Source organism: Acomys minous, assembly GCF_964271855.1.
Source record: "Acomys minous genome assembly, chromosome: 7".
NCBI classification, from domain to species: domain Eukaryota; kingdom Metazoa; phylum Chordata; class Mammalia; order Rodentia; family Muridae; genus Acomys; species Acomys minous.
Genome location: NC_140488.1, coordinates 35,114,852 through 35,137,195, shown reverse-complemented (window position 1 = coordinate 35,137,195; position 22,344 = coordinate 35,114,852). Strand labels below are relative to the sequence as shown.

The 22,344-nt window shown below is 43.4% G+C and overlaps 1 protein-coding gene across 1 annotated transcript; it reads left to right on the top strand.

The window, feature by feature from the left end:
* The first annotated feature begins 12,506 nt into the window (after positions 1-12,506).
* On the top strand, positions 12,507-19,865 carry PGRMC1 (progesterone receptor membrane component 1). Its single transcript, XM_084788422.1, has 3 exons — positions 12,507-12,959; positions 16,056-16,211; positions 18,613-19,865. Exons 1-3 carry the CDS (start codon positions 12,632-12,634, stop codon positions 18,714-18,716), a joined length of 588 nt encoding a protein of 195 aa, XP_084644548.1. The 5' UTR covers positions 12,507-12,631; the 3' UTR covers positions 18,717-19,865.
* The last annotated feature ends 2,479 nt before the right edge of the window (positions 19,866-22,344 follow it).

Genomic DNA, 22,344 nt, shown 5'->3' with positions numbered 1-22,344 from the left:
TGTTCTCTCCCATTTTTATCTAAGTCACCTATTCCCGGTTACTCATACTCACTGCTGTCCCCTAGACTGCAGAAGATGCCCACTGTGTGCCTGGTGGAGCAGTAATCTCTCCACTTGCTTCACTACTTACCAGTTCCATTTGGATGACAATGGATATGAACGGGTTAATGTGATTCGAAAAGGCCCAGTATTGCTTTAGCAAACCGCTGTGTTTCCTAGGCAACACAATGCCTGCATTTCTCCTGTTTGTTCTTGTTCATAAAAGTCCCTATGGAGGGAATGGTGAAAATATTAACATTGGCCACCACTCAAGCCCCGGCTCTTCCCTCCCCCCTCCTCCTGCACTTGACCTTTGTCTCCTACTGCATGGAGAATGTTGAGGCAGTGAAGTGTGAATTCTGTAAACCTTAGGGGTCTCTCCTTCATTAGAGGGTGACCTATGATCTTTTGTCTTATCTTTGAATCTCATCCTCTCCTGTCGTATTTCATGCCACAGGGCTGAAAAATACCCCCTCCCCGGTGCCTGTGTAGTCAGTCTCTAAGCATCTAGAAGCTCCGTGGCAGTAGCCTAATCCATTACAGCTTTCAGAAACACAAAAATCAAACCACAAGGTCTAGCTTCTCTGTCAGCTCCACCCACTGCCCCTCCCTTAGTTAAGTATTTAGCTCATTTATGCTGCTATAACAGAAAAGCACAGACAGGGTAAGGCGTAAATGACCTAAATTCTGGGAGCTGAGAAGGCCAGGATAGAAAAGCTCTGAGTCATCCCATTGCAGAAGCGAGTGGAGGCGAATCCTCTGATAAGGACTCCACCCTTGTGATAACATTCGTCCATTCTTGTTAATGGCACCATTGTGGCTGAGTTGCCTCCCACTAAACCCTGCAGTCCATGGCCACTACATTGGGGGTTAAGTTTGGCGTGCACATTCAAACTAAAGCATCCTGAAATAGTGTCCTCTGGATAAGACAGGGCAGCTGCACTTTCCCACAATGTCAAACATGGCCGGGGGCGGGGTGGGAGGTGGGGGTGGGAGGTGGTGGGGGGAGGTGGTGGGGGGAGGTGCTCACAAGACACAGCTCCAAACTAAGGAGCTTGTTGGCAAGTAATGAACTCTTCTGAGGGAAGGCAAGTCAGTTTTCTTCTGTGGTATGGCCAACAGCAGATGGTTGGTGAGCCCGTGGAAAACCCTACAGTCATCCACATACATGCAGTACTAATTGGACTCAGTGGGCTATTTTTAAAAGACGGAGAATGACGCATGATTTGTAAGGAAGATGGGGGTGGGCTGTCAGGAAGGAATTAGAAAGAGTAAATGTGATCTAAATATAGCATATTTCTGTATGAAATTACAAAAGAATGTGTAACAATAACAAGATTGTTTTTAAAAGCTATAGTATCAGACTTCTCAAACATAAATTTTAGAGAGCAGATCTCAACTTTTTTTTTTTTAAACAGAGTTTCTCTGGTGTAGCCTTGGCTGTCTTGGACTAGCTTTATAGACCAGGCTGGCCTCGAACTCACAGAGATCCTTCTGCCTCTGCCTTCTGCCTCCTGCCTCCCTGAGTGCTGGGATAAAAGGCATGCACCATCACGCTCAGGGCTCAGCTCTCAACTCTTACAATCCACTCGTTCCTGAGGCCCTCAGTACCAGGATTCATTGTCCTTCCCATGTCATATGAAAATTTGACTCTGACACAAGTAACCTGGGCTTCCTGACTACCTAGAACATTCTTCTCATAGTCATCCTTCTTGCTTTATGTGCACAACACTGTGAACCTCTCCCTTTCTCCTTTGTTTCTGTCAAACATATCCTCAAGATGGCTCAGTGGTTCAAGGGCACTTACTGCTTTTGCAGAAGCCCTGAGTTTGACTTCCAGCACCAATGAGCTAATTTACACCCCAGAATCCAACACCCTCTTCTAGCCCCCGTGGACACTGCATGCATAGGGCACACAGACAAATATGCAGGCTAAACACCCATGTGCATAAAACTGAAATAAAAATAAAATTTTAAAACAACATACTATTACTTTCCCTTTGGTTGTCACAGTCTACACACACTGACCTCGCTAACTTAAGCCTGGCTAGCCCTGTCTTGGACTTCTCTCTGTTCACTGACATTAGAAATAGAGGCAGCCTGGCCTAGTCTCGCTGCTGCTGCCGCCGCCTGAGGCTGTCTCTTACCCCTGAGTGACCAAGCAAGCGTTCTAACTACCTCCCCCTCGCTATTATTGTCTTTTTATAAAAATAAAATTGAAATACAGAAACAACAACAACAACAAACTCAAAAAAGAAAAAAACAAAAAACAAGATACTATCTTGGCTCTTTTGCTCTGCCTACAGCTCACTAGAAACCTAGAAATGCCTGATAACGTGGATGAATAATGCAGCTATGATGCAGTATATGCTGGAATTCCCAAAGAAATAAACCTGTCTTTTTGAGACACTAATCTTGTTCTCTTTTATTTTTCCATTTCTAACAGCCCTGAGTACAAAAACAAAACATTTGAGCATCTACTTAATTATCCTATTAACCAAACAAAGGAAATGCAATTAAGAGACCCTGGGGATAAGTAAGATTCCTTCCGGTGTCCCTGGGAAAGGAGGCAGCTGCTAATCAACTCTAGCCAGTTGTCCACATACAGTACTATACAGTACTGTCAGATGCTCTTTTTTGTTCTATTGAGACAGGGGTTTGCTGTGTTGTAGTCCAAGCAAGCGAAATACAATCCTCTGCCCCAGTGGCTCAAATGCTGAAATTATAGGTATAGCCCAGCTCCACTTTTTTTTTTTTTTTTGGTTTTTCTAGACAGGGTTTCTCCTGTGTAGCCTTAGCTGTGCTGGACTCATTTTGTAGACCAGGCTGGCCTTGAACTCACAGCGATCCACCTGCCTCTGCCTCCCAAGTGCTGGGATTAAAGGCATGCACCTCCACTGCTTGGCTGCAGCTCCATTTTCTAATACATGATAAAAAATACAGCAAAACCCCTAAGTACAATCTAAGTATTTATATTTATACCCACAGGTAAGTACAGTCTTCTCCCATCCTTGAGGAAACTTCTCTTTATAATAGACAGAAGCCACTACAGAAAACCACAATTAAAAACTGCAGAGTTGTTGAGCCCAGTCCCAATAGATGTATCTACAAACCACTCATGAGGTGAACAAAGATGACACTGACGGACAGGTTAAACTGGATGGTTAAAAGCCTGTAAAGCCTCAGGCCTACACAAATTTTCCCGACAGGCAACCGAGTAAAGCTGGGAGCAGAAGTGGTCTGCCCCAGAGCAAAACACACTCATTATTTGTCCAGTGCTAAACCCTCAGCTTTGAAAACATACATACAAGTGACATGGACAGAGAAGGTTATATTTAGGTATATGTATGCACATACAAATACATATATGCATACAATAACAATTAGGAAATAAACAGCCCATGAGTTTGAATAGAGGGTGGATATATGGGAGGGCTTGGAGGGAGGAAAGGGTAGGGAGAGGTGTTGTGATTAAATTATCATCTTAAAAATAAAGAAAAAAGTTACTGGGCAGGAGAGATGGCTTGGAGATTATGAGTGCTACTGCTCTTCTAGGGACCCAGAGTGCAGTTGCTAGCACCCACATCATGCAACGCACAACCACCTGCACCTCTTCCGGTCCCTGTGGTCACCTTTACACACATGGAAGTGTCTCTCTCTCTCTCTCTCTCTCTCTCTCTCTCTCTCTCTCTCTCTCTCTCTCTCTCTCTCTCCCCCCCCTCTCTCTCTCCCTCTCTCTCTCCCCCCTCTCTCTCTCACACACACACACACACACACACTCTCTCTCACACATCTCTCTCTCTCTCTCTCTCTCTCTCTCTCTCTCTCTCTCTCTCTCTTCCCCCCTCTCTCTCTCCCTCTCTCTCTCCCCCCTCTCTCTCTCACACACACACACACACACACACACTCTCTCTCACACATCTCTCTCTCTCTCTCTCTCTCTCTCTCTCTCTCTCTCTCTCTTCCCCCCTCTCTCTCTCCCTCTCTCTTTCCCCCCTCTCTCTCACACACACACACACACTCTCTCTCACACACACCTCTCACACACGCACACACACTCTCTCTCACACACACCTCTCACACACGCACACACATCTCTCTCTCTCTCTCTCTCTCTCTCTCTCTCTCTCTCTCTCTCTCACACACACACACACACACACACACACACACACACACATAAAGAAGTAGTCTAAAATTTTTAAAAATAAAAGTTTTGCACTTTTCGTTTTTAATCAGCTCTGTATCAGTTTCTCGAGATACAGCTAAAAAGCCCATAAAAAGAGCTAAGGAAGAAGTATAGAGGATCTTTCTGTCCCCTAATTTTAACTGTAATCTTTTCTTAAATTAAAAGAACTTCAAAGTCAAATAAACATGCTTTGGATTCGGCCCTAATCACCAAGGCCAACAGTTGTCACCCTTGACTTAGCACAGAGTGCAATGAGCCTTGGAGAGACCTCTGCCCTATGTTCTCTTAGTGATCTAGTTCAACACCATTGATTTCAACTACCACCTACACAGGCGCCTAGCACTTGTCTTTGTTTCTCCAAGCCAGACCTGTACCTGAGACACAAACCCAAATAATCTGCCTGGGAACATGACTGGATGTCTTCACCAGGATGTGCCTGCTGTCTGTGTTTGTTAAAGCACGAGTTTGCATGTGATTCATCACCTCACCTGGTTCAAATGGGGATACTGAGCCAGTATGTTAGATATACTACACCAAGGCCTTGCATCTCTAGAGAGCTCCCATGTAAAGCCAAAGCCATTGGCGGTCCAGGTACCATCCTTTGAGACGTGGCTCCGCTTAAACATGGAGTGTTTTTTGCAATTTTACTCTTCCCTTCATGTATTTTCTAAGTCCCGTCTACCCAGGTCTGTAACATGTACCTTAGCTATCTTGGAATATAGACCGTCACTCTCACAACCTTGTGAGAACCCCCCAACTTCCTCCTCTGGTAAGACTTTCCACTAATATCATTGCTCACTGTCTACCTTGCTGATTTCAGCCATAATGCACTTGCCAGCATCTCTGAAATGTTGGGTCACTCCCAGCTGCAGTATGGTTGGAGTGTTGAATGCAAAGAGGAAGTAGAAGAGAGAAGTGAACAGGCCAGATCAGGAAAGCCTGGGTTTCCTGGGAAACTGATGGAAAGCAGCACATAGGAAGTTTCTTGATAAATGCTTTGGGCATCTATACCCAAAGGGAAAGGAAAGAAATTATTAAGCAGTGGAAGAAGCTAGCCTGCCACGTGTTCTTAGGCAAGCTTCCACTCATCTCTCAGGGAGTGGGGCAAGAGAAAGAGCTTTATATCTCTGTATTAAGCATTTTTTTTTATTTTTTATTTTTGGTTTTTCGAGACAGGGTCTCTCTGTGTAGCCTTGGCTGTCCTAGACTCACTTTGTAGACCAGGCTGGCCTCGAACTCACAGCGATCCGCCTGCCTCTGCCTCCCGAGTGCTGGGATTAAAGGCGTGCGCCACCACGCCCGGCTTGTATTAAGCATTCACTGCCTGCGGGCTGCACTGATAAGGAGGTATGACTTGGGGAGGAAGTTCTATTCAACCCAGGGCAAGCTCTAAGGATCTACTTCCAAACTCTCAGCTGCCAACACTTGGAGAGGTTGAGCAACCAGAGTCTGAGTGCTTGGATCCTGACGAGGTTGAAGGTGAAATTCGAATAGTGCACCAGTTAGGTAAACCTTGCTTCAGACTTTGGACTTACTTTCACTGTCAACAGGGAGCAATTGAAAGGTTTTTCCAGAATGGGGAAAGCTGTGTCATAGCTCTACGCCTTCACTCGTATAGCGTCTTCTACCTGATTTCTTCGCAACCAATTTGGAATCATGTGGGGGTGTTTGTTTGTGCAATTGTTAGAATGGAGATGCCATGACTCAATGGTAAATAGCCAACATTTGGATCCAGGCTCTGACCCGATTCTTTACTGCTGAGTAACATTAAGGAAGTCCCTCCTTTCCTCTCTACCTACGTTTCCTTAGTTGTGAAATGGAGATAGATAATATAACCAAGTGTATGCACATAATCCATGCTCAGATAATGTTAGCTATTATGGAAGATGCAAGAGTCCCAGGCTGCCACAGTTTGCTTATCTGTTGCTGGGATAAAGCATTGACCAAAATCAACTCGAGGGAAGGGATTATTTCATTTTACCACTTCCCAAAGGGAAGATGGGACAAGAACTGAAAGCATGGGCCTGGCAGCAGGAACTGAAGCAGAAGATGGAGGCCCATTTGGAAAGAGTTGGGCAGATGCTTTTGGGTCTCCATCACAGAGACAGCAATTACTGTTCCTGTCTAGAGACTTAATACCTAGTTGGCAGCTATGCTGTTTTGTTTTCTGTGTTTTGCATTTTAAACGTTTCTTCTGTTGTTTTTTTTTTTACGATAGTAAACATAATTCATGCTCACTCACAAAGAAGAAAGCAAAAATGACCACAATCTCATATTCAAAGATAACTATTATTAACTTTTAGGTGTATCTCCTCCAGCCTTTTCCTCTTATGCATGTGGATTTAGCATAATGCAGGTCCACAGTCAGATAAATTCAGTTCCACAAATAGTACTGAGTGCCTACTGTATTTCAGGTACTGGTCTGGTTTCTAAGTGTTGCTTATTTTTGTGTATAGGTGTATTGCCTGTATGTATTTCTGTGCACCACTTGTATCCCTGGTGCAGGAGGAGGCCAGACAAGGGCACTGGTTATGATGTGGGTTCTGGGATCCCCCCGGGTTGTCTGGTAGAGCAACCAGCACTTTTAACCCCTGAGCCATCTGTTCAGTCTTCAAATACTGTTCTAAATACAAGAAATAAATAAAAGAGACACAATATCTGTTCTTTGTATAACTTATATTAAAGTCAAAGAAATTAGCAAAAATTAGAAAGGACACGTATATCATTAGGAAGCAGTAAATGTGACGAGGAAAAGGAAACTGGAAGCCAGGAGAGATGGAGGACGTTTCCAAATCCAGCACTTTAGAGGCTACGCAGAAGAATAAAGAGTGCAAGGTCAGTTTGCATTACATAATGAGTTCCAGGCTAGCCTTGGCCACATAGAAAGACTCTGTCCCAAAATTAATTAATTAATTAATTGGTGAATAGAGACAGGAGATGAGGAGTGAAAGGGACTATTTCAAGAGTGGAGAAGGAGGGTGTGACCTATGAAGGAATCTGGCCGAAGGAATCATAAGTAGGAATTCTGACTTGAAAATGTGCCTAGTTGCTTAATGGTTATTGGGGAAGCCAGTGTAGCTTAAGCACAAGCAGCAGGGGAGGCAGTGGTAAGGGAGGGTCTAACGTTCTAAAGGTAAGAGTGGGTGGGATAGAGCAGATTCTCCTGAGCCTTGCAGTATACTGTCAAGGCTGTTTGTGTTTACTATGAGATGAACATTTGGGGATGTTTAGGTGATTTCCATGTTTTTCCTATCATGTGTCATGCTTTGTAATTTTCCTACATCAATCTGTGTCCAGATTTTGGAACATATCCCTAAGAAAATTCCTAGAAGTTACCATCTTCATAAAATAAATGTTAGGAATAATTTAAGGTAGTTATTGCATATTGCCCAGGTTTGTTTTGTTTTGTTTTGTTTTGTTTTTAGAAAGCCTATATACCCAGTTACAACATACATCAGTTCAATAAATATTTGAGGGCTTAATATGTATCAGACATGGTCTAGGGACTTGAAATAAGCTAGTGAACAAAATGAATCTTGTATTCTAGCAATTTCCTTCTTGCCAGCATGCGTCAGAGTACTTGTTGTCATGTTTATGACTGCCAACTCCAAGTAGTTCCGCTTTTTAAAACTCCAAGGGGAGAAAAAAAGAACGCCGGGCTGGAGAGATGGCTCAGTGGTTAAGAGCACCGCCTGCTCTTCCAAAGGTCCTGAGTTCAATTCCCAGCAACCACATGGTGGCTCACAACCATCTATAATGTGATATGGCGCCCTCTTCTGGCTTGCAGGAGTACATACAAGCAGAGCACTGTATAGCTAATAATAAATAAATAAATCTTTAAAAAAAAAAAAAAGAAAAAAAGAATGCCCAGATAGTTTCAACAATGAAAACTGATACACTATTCCTTTTGATTCAACTAGCACTGTGGTCAAATTGTTTCAAAAGCTCTTTAGACCCATGGAAGATTTTTTAAAGAAGGCAGTTTGAAATGGGTAAAAGACCGAACGTGTGTCTGGGGTCAAGTACATAGGATGTAGGGCTTGTTTTCCAGCCATAAGCATGTATAGTGAAAGTCTGATGTTATGCGGAGGGATTTTTCATAACATGCCCCTTGGCTATTTCTAGGTAACTTGAGAACTGCTACCCTGGATGACATCTGTCCACCCAGCACAGATTCTAGCAAAAGCGAGAAAGGTGGGATGCTCTTGAACAATCTGGAAAGATGGCTCCACAGTTAAGAGCACTTGTTGTTCTTCCAGAGGACCCTGGTTCAATTCCCAGCACCCACATGGTGACACACATCAGCCTGTAATTCCAGTGCCAGGGGACCCAATGCCATCTACTGGTTTCTGTAGGTTCAAGGCATGCATATGGTGCACATACATAAATATGTACAAAATATTCATACACATAAAATAAAAGAATTAAGTATTTTTATTTATTTATTTATTTTGGTTTTTTAAGACAGGGTTTCTCCTTTTTCTAATCCATTCACCTTCCAGAAGGACATTGGGCTGAATAGCAAATGTCTGGTCCTCCATGTAAACAATTTCTATACCTTGGAGGAAGAAGAATGAAGAGTGAAGAGAGAGAATTTAATTTTCTTCTATGTTTATCCATAATTTGAACTTTAACAGTTTTGCTATATACTTCCCAGGCTTGTCTTGAACTCAGATCCTCTGTTTCTACCTAAATACTGCTGGGATTAAAGGCTTGTGCCACTGAGACTGGTCCATTATTTATTTTTTTTATTATTCTCATCATCTTCATCATTTTGCTTTTAATTTAATTTATTTATTTTGCTTTTTTTTCTAGAAAGAATTTCTCTGTGTAGCTTTGGCTGTCATGAACTCACTTTGTAGACCAGGCTGGCCTCACAGAGATCTGCCTGCCATGAACAAATATAACTTCAAAATGTTTGATCAGGAGTTCTCTGTGGGACCTAACGACTTCCTCTTTTTTTAAAAAAAAAAATTGTATTAGAAGAGAGTAGTCTAATATTTTGTTATTTGAAGTTACTTCTAATATGATAAAATAAAATTTATGTGTGCCTGAGTTTCATTTTTGTTATTGTTTTTATTGTATGTATTTAGATACTTCTTACATTTGTAATAGTGAACACGTATAAGCATTCTTTTTTATTCTTTTTAGATAAATCATCTCCCCCAATACTTAAAGTGACTCTTGCAGCTGGGCAGTGGCAGTGTATGCCTATAATCCCAGCACTCAGAAGGCAGAGGCAAATGGATCTCTGTGAGTTCAAGGCCAGCTTGGTCTACAAATCGAGTACCAGGATAACCAGGGCTACACAGAGAAACCCTGTCTTGAAAAACAAACAAGACTAAAATGTAAATACTTTCCCATGATGTGATGATGTTTGAATGGTCCAACTATGATCTTATCACAATATAAAGTGAATTAATTAGCCACTGTATTTGAACTTGGACCTTTGAGTTGTTTCCAGAGTTTCCATATTAAAAATGAATATGTGGTATACATCTTCCTAATGAAATGTTTGTCCTCATTCTGAGCCAGATGAATTCCTAGAAGTTGGAATACTGGGTTAAAATTTCTATTTCTAGAAGCAGATTCCATGCATAGAAAATTCTTATGGATAAGCAAAGTTGATGCCAATGTCTACTCATTCTTTCACTGGTGTATGGGAGTGCCCTCCACTTTTCCCCAGCACGTTAGCCTTTTCTGCTCTCAACACTCTTCCTATAGGAAAAGGGCAGATGACAATATTATTTCCATGTAGTTTTTTTAATTACTAAAGAAACTGAACTTTTTTTTCCCCCCAAGACAGAGTTTCTCTGTGTAGCCTTGGCTGGCCTTGAACTCAAAGAGAACTGCTTGCCTCTGCCTCCTGAGTGCTGGGATTAAAGGCATGCACTGCCACCACCCAGCAAAAACTGAACTTTTTTGTTTTGTTTTGTTTTGTTTTTGTTTTTCGAGACAGGGTTTCTCTGTGTAGTCTTGGCTGTCCTGGACAAATTGAACATTTTCACATGCTTTTTCACCACATACACGTCCTTGTTTTCTTTATTTTGACTAGAGAATTTGACTAATGATTTTTTTCTTTCTTCCTGGCCAGCCCCCCCCCCTTACACATATGAGAGTGTGATATTGAGTGTGCATCCATGAGTGTGGGGGTGCATTTGTGTGGATGCCAGAAGTGTAGTGTCTTCCTTGATTACTCCCTTCTTAGCTTTCGGGCAAAGGATAGTCTAACTAGCCTGTCTCTCCCACCCCCCAGCTCTGGCATTAAAGATCAGATCCCAAACCATCCTGGACTTTTTTTTCTTTTCTTTTTTTTTTCTCTTGAAACAGGGTCTCTCTGTGTAGCCTTGGCTGTCCTGGACTCACTCTGTAGAGCAGGCTGGCCTTGAACTCACAGCGATCCACCTGCCTTTGCCTCCCGAGTGCTGGGATTACAGGCGTGTGCCACCACTCCCAACTCATCCTGGCTTTTATATGGGCGCTGGGGGTTAGAAATCTGGTCCCCACATTTGCACGGCAACTTGTTCTGCCTACTTACTGGGCCATTTCCTCAGCAGCTTAAAGATTTTCTTACCAATTAAAAGGAACACTTAAAGAAAATTTTTTTTGCCATATTAGTTTCAAATGAAAAGGTTTTTCACAAGTTTGTTGTTTCTTTTAGAAATGTCTTTGTGGCTCGGGGTACTTTTCAAAGGGGATAATTGGATTCTGACTGTAGCTCGATGATTAAGTTGAAGAGTTTGGACAAAAGATCTGGAGGGGCCGGTTCAGCTAATCCTAAATTTAGCTCTGGGGAAAAAAATGTGTGGGCTGGATATAAAGATTGTTTGGCCCATTATGTTTCAAGAAGATGGAGGGGCAGCAGGGATTAAAGCAGTCTTTGCCAAAAAATTTTTTTAAATGTACTTTATTAATTTATTCTTGTTACATCTCAACGGTTATCCCATCCCTTGTATCCTCCCATTCCTCCCTCCCTCCCATTTTCCCCTTACTCCCCTCCCCTATGATTGTGACTGAGGGGGATTTCCTCCCCCTATATATGCTCATAGGGTATCAAGTCTCTTCTTGGTAGCCTGCTAGCCTTCCTCTGAAATTTTTTTTTTCAGAATTTAGCCAATTCTCTGCGCAAATCCCTTGCATGTCAGTGGTCGGGGCAAACTATGTACAAGCAAACAGGATTCTATGGAAAAGTACTGCTTTGTTCTGCAGATCTGTGTGCATAGCTTGGTTTTAATTATTCTTCTCCTCTTTCTTCTGTTACCCTCTCCCAGTAACAATAAAAAAAGGGCCGCTAGATTAGGTCTCTGAAGAGTAGGGGCAGCCCTTGTTTCACAGAGGCCTGCTCTCACGTAGCCTGTTAGCACATCAGAGGCCTCAATAGCTAAAATGATAAAACCTAGGATCCTTCCGAACGCCAGCATTTGTCAGCGACTATAATCAAGGTTACCATGACTGCCAAGGGTACCTTCCACAGACTTCAAATAGAAGAATGTTGCCAAGCAAAGAAACTTTGAACGTTATTCTGGTATTTTTACAGGGGAAAAAAAAAAGATCACCAAGAGAATGCCATTTGCTGATGCCTTGTGACTAAGCATAATCGATGATTGCAAAAGGATAAAAAAAAATTAAGAACAAATGCAAAATCTGGTGATCTGAGCCCCAGATTTTGACGAGTTGACAGGCCTGTGACCTGACTGGCTGTCCTTCGGGTGGCAATGCAGCAGTTTTGGGGCAAGAATTGGAGGAAAACCATTCCAAAGTCGATGTGATCAAGTTGAAAGCGAGTTGTCTATGTAAGGTGAAAAGGAGTTGAAGGCATGATTTTTCAGTATCTTAAGACAGCTTCGTGGTCCTGAGGATACGGCCAGGGGAGGGTGTATGAGGGACTTTAAAATGGGAGAAAAGCAAGAAGAGAAATGCAACCCTATTTTAACAGACATCATTTGCTGCGAGAAGCGGGCGGGCAGGTCAGCGGGAAGCTACCCACAGTACCCAAGAGACTGCGCTGTGTGGCAGTGAGCTGCACTAAGCTCCAAGGGAGCCATGAAACTGAAGCAGAGACCCAGGAGGTAGAACTGAGAAGTGGTCGGGGCTCTGGAGTGCCAGAGCCGCTGGGGGAGGGGAGCCAAGACCCTGAGGGTACACAGGGGGCCTAGATGGAGGCCAAGCCTGGCTGAGCAAGGCGGGGTGCTTAGGTGGCCGCCGCGAAGGGCGTGGCCCGAAGGGTCCGCCCCCTCGCAGCTCCACCCTCTCGCAGCTCCACCCGCTCGCAGCTCCACCTACTCGCACGGCTTTTCTTCCTCCGACACGGAGCGCTGCAGGCCACTCACTGTTCTCACAGAGGGTGGAGAAAGCCCAGTGTTCCGGAGCTCTGCCTAGCCGAGCCCAACCTTTGCTCCAAAGATCATGGCTGCCGAGGATGTGGTGGCGACTGGCGCCGACCCAAGCGAGCTGGAGGGCGGCGGGCTGCTGCATGAGATCTTCACCTCCCCTCTCAACCTGCTGCTCCTCGGCCTCTGCATCTTTCTGCTCTACAAGATCGTACGCGGGGACCAGCCCGGGGCTGGTGGCGACAACGACGACGACGAGCCGCCCCCGCTGCCCCGCCTCAAGCGGCGCGACTTCACCCCTGCTGAGCTGCGGCGTTTCGACGGCGTCCAGGACCCGCGCATTCTTATGGCCATCAATGGCAAGGTGTTCGATGTGACCAAAGGCCGCAAGTTCTACGGCCCGGGTACGGAGGCAGGGCCAGGGGGCACCGGAGACAAAAGAGGGGACCCTGGCCTGGAGCGGGGCGGGAGAGAGGCCGGGGGAGGTGGGGCGCCCCAGAGGGAGGGTGGGAGGGAAGGCGGGCGGCTCCCCGGGCTGGCCAGGGGCAAAAGGCGCTGGGGCGGGGTGAGGGGTGGGGGTAGGAGGGCTGCGTACCAGCCTGGGGATGGGTGCCTGAAGGAGGCTGAAGCTTGGAAGTCGCGGATGTTGGAGAAGTTTTCAAGGTAGCGGGCTTTGGGGTGGGGGTCCTGAAAACAGGGAGGGGGACTTCGGATTTGAGAAAAAGAAATGAAGGTGTCTCCAGAGAGGCCCAAACTCCTGAGAAGACGCGCGTGGAGGCCGATGACGCTGGAGGAGCCATGGTGGAATGTAAGGGTGTGCGGAGAAAGTGGAGAAAGGGGATTAGTGTAAGGTAGAAGCAGCATTGTTCCTGGTGGAGGTAGGTGTGTGTGTGTGTGTGTGTGTGTGTGTGTGTGTGTGTGTGTGTGTGTGTGTGTGGTACACTGTGCATGCGCGGTGAGTGCGTGTTTGCTGGGCACCGTTTGTCTTGGGGGGGGCGGTTGGAATGTGACATGTGTCAGGTATGTGTTTGGTATGTGTATGTGCGTGCTGTACGGGGTGGACTGAGAAGCTGGAAGATGAACAAGCGAGCAAGATCGAGGAGAGGAGACTAGTTAAGGGTGCAGTAAAAGAGTGTGGACCATGGGAAGGTGGTGAGACGGTCAGAAACACCATATTTAGTGTATAGTGGGGGTGGGGGGGACTGGGAGGCAAAAAAAGAACTTTAAAAAAATAAAATTAAATGAAGCCGGGGTAGGAAGGAGAAGTGGGAGGGTCCTGAGAAACAATAGGGTAAGGCTGTGAAGCCCGATGGGTGGGGGGGCGGGATTTCAGGAAAAACCAGCTAGAGAGAAAACAAGAGATGAAAGGCTGCTGAACTGTTGGGAAGGGTCCCTAGAGATGAGGTTTTTCCAAATCGGATTGCCTATCAGAATCACCTGATGCTTGTGAAAAATACGGATTCCTGGCCTGACCAGCCATAGCGACACTTAATCTCTGGGGGTGGGGGCGGGGGCGAGGGGAGGGACCAAAAAAATCTTCATTTTAATAAACTCTCCTGTAGTCGAAATTGGGAATCAGCCAGATTTGGAAAGCCCTGCTTTCTAGAACATTTGGAGAGGAAGAAGAGGTTTTCGTGCTGCCAATATGGATTCCTCTAAGCACTAGGAAGTCGGGGGTGTGTTCACATGCTCATTGGGCTGAGAGGGAAGAACAGCCAGCAGTAATCCAAACCAGACATACCCACTCCCGAAACCAGCCAATCAAAATCACATGTGCAAGAGGTTTTTCACCAACTCTCACCCTTCATTTTTGCTTTCAGACATTTTAGACAAATCTATTTTCTGTAAGCATGTAACTGCAAAATAAGGTGAAATCTACATATTATTTGTTTACTACAGTATCACATTATCTATAAACAATCATGTAACTACCCATAATTATTGAGCTGAACCATAAGGTAGTCAGGACCAATGCACGCGGCTTTATCAGTATGGCTGTAGTTTGCAGAGTCATCACATGGCTCCTCCCGGCGCTTTCAGAGAGCACAAGTGGAGTCAAGCCCCACTCTAAAACCAGGTAGGCTCTAGTTTGCAGAATCATCCCGAGGAATATCGTTGTATATATAGGAATAACTACAACCAGAAGTCAACCTACATTCTAGCCTAGCTGTTGTCACTGACCAGCATTTACAGGTTGATCCTAAGGCCTTGAAGCATGTCTCAGCAGTAGGGTGCTTACCTAGAATAAGCAAAGCCCCAGTCCTACAAAACACAGAGCGTAAAATGTTATCTAAGGAATGTATGTAAGAAAGAGAAAGTGTTGGGTCGATTGAGGCTTCAGATGACCACCCTGCGATGAAATACGATCCATTCTCCTAGTTGGTATAATTATTTTAATGTCAGAGTTGCTATCCAGCCTACTTTTAGGAAAACAAGGCATTGTTTAAAGTCCACTGAATTCATTTGCTTGTGCAATATTTAAATAACTAAATAACCACTTTAAGTGAATACAGAATGACCCGCTGCTGTCAGACAATTATGATGTTATATACATAAGCATCATTTTCCAGGTTTTATGGGATTATTCGAAGGCACTCGTTGCAGCCCTTTTTTTTTTGGTGAAAATTTTAGTGTTTTCACAACTATTTATGCTCATCTTTATTCTTATAGTTAAAAACAGTCTCAACGCTGACCTCCTTTGTTGTTAGATCTTATTTGTTGACAGTGGAGGTTATATAACATGTGGATCAGTTTTGAACCACTGATATTTGTAAAATGTTTTTTCCTGCAGATGCGTTAGGGTTCTTGTCTTGGAACCAAAGATCATTTAAAATATATCAGAATATGTTTATATGGCTCAAGTCTTGCAACCAAAGATCATTTAAAACATATCAGAATACGTTGGTAAGGAAATGTTTTTATTTACACCTTAGTGGCTAAGAAACCAAAGCCGACTGGCTTGGCTCAAGCACCGAAAATAGAGCCAACTTGTAAATACAAAATCTTGGAGCTGAATTCTAACCCATGGACTGTATAGTCAGTCATTTCCTACCAAGGCCACCTCCAAAAGAATTGCTTACACTTATATTAGCTATGTGCAGGTCATTGGAGATTGCAAATGACATTTTTATATCATTTTACTTATTGAAGTGACAGTTTTTCAGTGTCCCTTATGCAATGACCAAAGTGTCAGTATACATGTAGCTTAAGAATAGAATTTGAAGTCAAGCAGTGGTGGCGCACACCTATAATCCCAGCACTCAGGGAGGCAGAGGCAGGTGGATTACTGTGAGTTCGAGACCAGCCTCATCCAGGGCAGCCAAGGCTACACAGAGAAACCCTGGAGGAGAGAGAGACAGAGACAGAGAGACAGAGAAATGGAATTTGACATTTAAAAGGGTTTCAGAGTTGGAAAGCAATGAAGCCATCTCTGTGTGAGCCACTGGGAAGTGTATTATCTAGTAAAGAATCTGTCTTTGCTTTCATTTTGTATTTTAAAGAGGGGCCCTATGGGGTCTTTGCCGGAAGAGATGCATCCAGGGGCCTTGCTACATTTTGCCTGGACAAAGAAGCACTGAAGGATGAGTATGATGACCTTTCTGACCTCACTCCTGCCCAGCAGGAGACCCTGAGTGACTGGGACTCTCAGTTCACTTGTAAGCATTTCTTTATATTTTGCCTGGGTCAAATTTCTTCCAGCAATGCAGCCTTATGATCAAACAAGACTTATTACTAAGCACCCTGAAACTTGCATGCATTTCGATCGGCTCCTGAATCTCAGATGGATCGAGTTCGTGGCACAAAGCAATGGTACCAGTGCTGAGTCACTTGCTATACGGGCACACCAATTGTTAGCTTGCCCTCTACAGAAACTTGGGCTTCTGATTTTTATGCATAAAGGTATATAGACGCCACCCTAGCATTTGGGTGTATAGGGGAAAAGGACAGTGGCCCTCTTGCCTACAGGAAGAGGGATTTTCACAAGCCCTCTCTTGTCGCACTTACTGGTTAACAGTAGCCCACAGGCTTATGCTATATGTATGGGAAGAGGGTAAAGTCTTTAGAGTTGAGATAGAAATGAGGGGTGAAATTCAGATCATGAGAATACAGGAACTGGCGTCAGTCAAACCTAAGGGTTAAATGATCATTTTAAGATTACGTTCCTGGCAGAGATTTAAACTATAATAGGCTTTTCAAGATTTTATGAAATGTTTGCAAAGACCATGACCACTTAGTTTGAGGAAGATGTTTTGGGGTATAGGGGAAGCTTTTTTATTTATTGATCCCCACAGTCAGTTAAATAGTAAATGTCCTTTTGGCTATATCCAACTGTCTTTTTAAGAATAACCCGAGAGAGTTCCTGTTAATAATTAGCCAGATGTGACACTACCTTTTGAGTTTGGATCTCGAACAGACCAAGTATAGCCTTCAAGTCCAGACACAAATCTTTGGACTTTGAGGACAGTCCATCTGACTAACATAGTCACTACAATTTGCATCCCAAGATACCTTTGTGGTCATAGTCTTCTATATGAAATTAATGAGTTATAATTTATAGCCCGCAAAGCTCTGTGTTCTAGGGCTTTCTGACACCGGCAGGAAACAAGTGATAGGTTTTTTTTTTTACCCACCACCCCTTTCACCTAGGGCTCACCCAACCCATAGTGACACCTCAGCTACGCTCAAAAGTCATTGTGGATTCCCCTTAAGCAGGTTTCCCAGGTGCCACTTGGCTTTTATTTATCTTGCACTGTTCCAAGCCACCCTCCCCCACCTTTATGCCCTGTTCAAATAGGGAAGTTTCGGTTGTTCCCAACGATTATTTCACATAAAAGCAGCTTTAGTTACCTGTTTAGACAGGTTAGTTACTCCTCTCATTCCTCCCCATTTCAGAAGGGAAATGTGCATTAACCCTGTAGTCACTTGGTTTTAATGGAGTTTGCTCATTCTATTTCACACCTAAACCTCTTGGCTCTGACATCTTCAATCCCTTCCTAGTCCCTCGCCATTACCCATAGCTGCCCTCCCTGCTGGGAAAAGTCTGCCTCCTACTGTCCTGCTTATTTGTTTAACTATTATTCCACCCCATCACTGTCTTAACACACTCTCCAAGTTGCCCCGAAGCAGTGCTTCAAGAGCTTCCTCCTATAGTAACCTATGCACAGCTGGATTGGACCTGATTCTTACCTGGTACTAATTGCTCAACCCTGCTGTGGGTCTCCTGTCATGTGGCTCCCTTTTTGCAGTCCTCACCTTGGTTCACAGGCTGTCCAGTTGCCGAGTCATTAACGGATGGTTCGAGCTTTCTTCGAAGCTATCTCATATCCTTTTCTTTACTTCCTGAAGACCTTACCCTACTCCTCGCTCTGTTCTTCAGACCTGGCTCTGCATACCAGCCTCCTAATCACTCTGCTCAACTGCTCTTATGGAAATCTGCCCTGCATACCTCGGTGATAACGTTGCCAGAGTACTATTTTGCTGTGTCATTCTTTCTCTCATAAACTTTCAGTACCTTTGCCACTTATAGGTGAGGTTCAGATTTCTCGGGCTGGCACTTCAGGTCTTTCATAATATTCCCCCATGCTGATTAGCCAGACTTCTCTCCTACTATTTCCAAATGCCAATTCTCCTCCTAATGACATTCTTACTGCTTCCCAGATAGGCCCAGTCTTGCCTGTGTACCTCTGAATGTGTTGTCACCTTTCTGGAAGTGTTTCTCACCCTAAGTCTGTGCATATGTTTCCCAAAGCATATCTTTCTTCCATGAAGTGCTCTACAACCCCCTATTTCATAGTGAGGTCTTATTATAAATACTCAGAGTACTCAGTTCATTTTGAAACCACCTTACATTGCTGCTTTATATGTCTGTCTTTCGAACAAAACTCTTAATTCCATTTTTGGCAAAGAGTATGGTATAATCCTTTTATACTCTTCAAGAAACTTAACACATTGCGGACTATATTGTGTGGCCCTCTCATAAAGGTTTTAAAATGAAATGTGATTTTTTTTTGTAAAGCATGCGAATGACCATTTGCGGTTTTTTTCTTTACCCCCCAGTCAAGTACCATCACGTGGGCAAACTGCTGAAGGAAGGGGAGGAGCCTACTGTGTACTCAGATGATGAAGAACCAAAAGATGAGAATGCTCGGAAAAATGATTAAAGCATTCAGTGGAAGCATATCTATTTTTGTATTTTGCAAAATCATTTGTAACATTCCAGTCTGTCCTTAAAACATGGTGATTTCACAATTTAGAAAAGTTTTAAACTTGCTGTAAATTTTTTTAATTAACATCACTAGTGACACTGATAAAAATCAACTTGTCTTAGAATGCATGATATGTTTGTGTGTCACAAATCCCGAAAGTCAACTGGAGTGCTGTAATGCAAATGTTAAAGCTGTTTTTCTTCTATCTGTAGTTAGAACAAGCTGAATTGTAATTTGATTTTTCTGTGAGCAAGCAAAAACTTGGGTATTTCCACAAACTGGTCAAAATGGTAAATGCACTAGGAAAGAAGGCTCAACTTCTAGCTATGCTATTCTCTGAAGACAAGCCCATTTTACTCAACTGACTTAACTGCATTTTTGTTTTATCTACCTCTAAAGCAAATCTGCAGTGTTCCAAAATCTATGGTATTGATTCAAGAGAGAAGTCCGGTAACAAAACGAAACCTCAATACTGGGCTCATTTGGGGCAAACACATTGCCTGTGTTCGTGGGTTGATTTATCACCCTTATCCTCATGTGGACACAACTCCCACATACAGGCACTCTCTCATATACAGTAATTCACAGTTGGAACTAAAATGGCATCTGAAAATTTTAAGTAAGGTTTTGCAAAAAAAAATCTGTTGCTTATAGCAAGGCAGTGGTTATGTGGTTATTGACGAAATAAAATTTGAGAGGGTCACAGGGCAGGAACAGGTGTGTGCTTTTCAAAAAGCATTCACTGTAGTCGCTGAAGAATGAGAAAACACTACAATGGCACTAACTGAATGATTTTGAAAAGAAAATGCATTCCTAAGGTAACAGTTAGATCTTTCTGTTGTTACAGACTTATAGTCACTTCAAAAGTAGTAGTCAAGTGTCTAGGTCTTGGATAATACTTTTGGTTAATACTAAACCTTGCTTAAGTAGACTCTACAGTTGTATACATTTATAAAAGTATTGTATGAACTAGTGAGGTTTCAGACTCTTGTAATTGTAGTTAAATAGTCATTGTATTTTCTTGTGAGCTGTGTTTAATGGTTTTACCTCAAATCAGGAAAAAAATGAAGTGCTCGGGTCAGTTAATAAAAAGGTTTTACCCAATATAGTGCAGCTAGCTTGTTTTCATTTTTTAAACCTAAGGGCTGGAGGATGGGAGTAGTGCTATGCAATGGCTGTCTCCTGGACCTGACATGGCTACTGTAGTCATGGACTCACAGCAGCTGTGGCTACCTCAAGATCTAGCCAGCCAAAAATTCAAACACCATTTGAAAAAGAGTTCATGATCCCACCCCACCCCACTGAGGAGCTATTGGTAACACGAAGGTGGGGATAAGTCAATTTTCTTTGAAGGTGTGCTCATGCTTCAGTACCTTATACCCATATGCACATACAGGCAGTGCTAACTAGATGTAATGCGGTATTTTCTTTTAAAGACTAGTGGGGACATGTTGGGGAGGGTCCAGGAGACTTGAAGTTTAGCTATGATCATAATACATGGTATACATGTGGAAAATTCTTAAAAGAATTAATTAAAAGAATGTTTTTACCAATTGAATCAGATTTAGTCAAGACTTTAGTTTAAAATTGAGTTTAACTTAGGTGTTAGTCTTCTATGTATGCTAAGAGAGCCACCATGTAATCCTAGTAGTGAGAAACCGAGGCAGGAAGATAGTAAGTTAAAGGCCTGCCTGAGCTACATAGTGAGGAGGAGGGAATTAGAAAGGAAACAAGTTGAGGAATAGTTAGCTTAAGTACTACATGAGACTTGTCAAACTGCCTGAGTCAGCTTCCTAAACTGAAGTCTGTAACATTGTCATGAAGAAGCCATGCCACTACTGAAGGGTTACCAAGTGTTAAGGAAGTTTAGGGGGGTTATGGCAGGAGGAAGGTTTGGCTTTTATTTCCCTATTTGAGAAACTAATACATGCAATGTGTTTTAATCAACCACATACACACATCATTACCCCTAACTCCTCTCAGATGCATTCCTATCCCTTCCCAACAATATGTCCTCTTTCTTCATAACCAAGAATGCTGTCCATACACTCATTGGCAAGAGGCCATCCACTAGAGTGTGGTGAACCTACCAGGGGACATGGGGTGTTTGGCTTTTTATGTTTTTCAAAAAGATTTATTATTTATACAGTATTCTGCCCTCCTGTGTCTGCAGGCCTGAAAAGGGGACCAGATCACTTTATATATAGTTGTGAGCCACCATGTGGTTGCTGGGAATTGAACTCAGGACCTTTGGAAGAGCAGCCAGCCAGTGTTCTTATCCTTTGAGCCATCCCTCCAGGCCTGGGGTGTTTGTTCTTTGACTCCGAACAAGCATCCATACATTCCTTAGTTGTTTCAGAAAGAGCTTGTGGGTCCTAAAAAGTGCCCAGAGTTAAAGGCACAATCTGTCTTCATTACATAATACTCTGAAACAGTTTGCTACTTATTTTATGTACAAATACAGTTAACTCTTAAATGATCAAAGACAAATTATGGTCCTAAACTCCTTGGATTAGACTCCCCATTCCACACATGTGTGTTGGACATCTATAAACTTTAAGCCTCATACACAACTGAGAGGAGATGAAATGAAGTTCCAGAGTCAATTTTGCTATCACTTAATAGCACTTAATAACATACTGTGCCAAACATGGTGGCATACATCTGTAATCCCAGCCCTTGAGATGCAGAGGCAAGAAGATCTCTTCAAAAAGATGGACTGAATGTTTAGCCCTAAACAGGACATCTATAATAACCCCCACCCTCCACTACCACTAAGGTTCAGGGGTTGTCACATAAGGGGAGGCAGAAAACATAAAAGCCAGAGGATAGGCAAGAAGGCTGTGACATGCTGTCTTCTGGACATGACTTGGCTATCACATGCGTTCACAGCAGCTGTAGTCATCTGTCCAAGTTCAAGCCAGCCAAAACCCTAGTATAAATGGTATAGATGATCTCCAGGCCCCCGCCTACGCTGAGGAGCTATTGGCAGAGATAGTTGCTTGGGGAGGGTGAATTATTCTTTGAGGGTATGGTCATTGATAGATTTCCCATGCTCCATTGGATGACCACACACATGTACATATAGATGGGCAGCACTAACTAGACTTAGTGGGTTATCAGAAAAAAGACATTAAGTTGGAGGGGTGTGTGTTAGGAATACAAAGGGAGGGGCTGGAGAGATAGCTCAGAGGTTAAGAGCACTGGCTACTCTTCCACAGGACCATGGTTCAATTCCCAGCACCCACATGGCAGCTCACAAATAATTTCTATTCCAGATTTGACTCATTCACACATGCAGGCAAGACACCAATGTACATAAAATAAAAATAAATAATTAGCTGAGCAGTGTTGGCACACACCTTTAATCCCAGTACTTGGTAGGCAGATCTCTGTGAGCTCGAGGCCAGCCTGATCTACAGAGCCCAGGACAGCCAGGACTACACAGAGAGACTGTCTCATAAATAAGTAAGTAAATAAGTAAATAAATAAATAAATAAATAACAACAAGGAGAGATGGAAAAGATAAGTAGGGGGCATATAAGACCATACTTCATTATATACCTGCATGAAATTCCAAAAA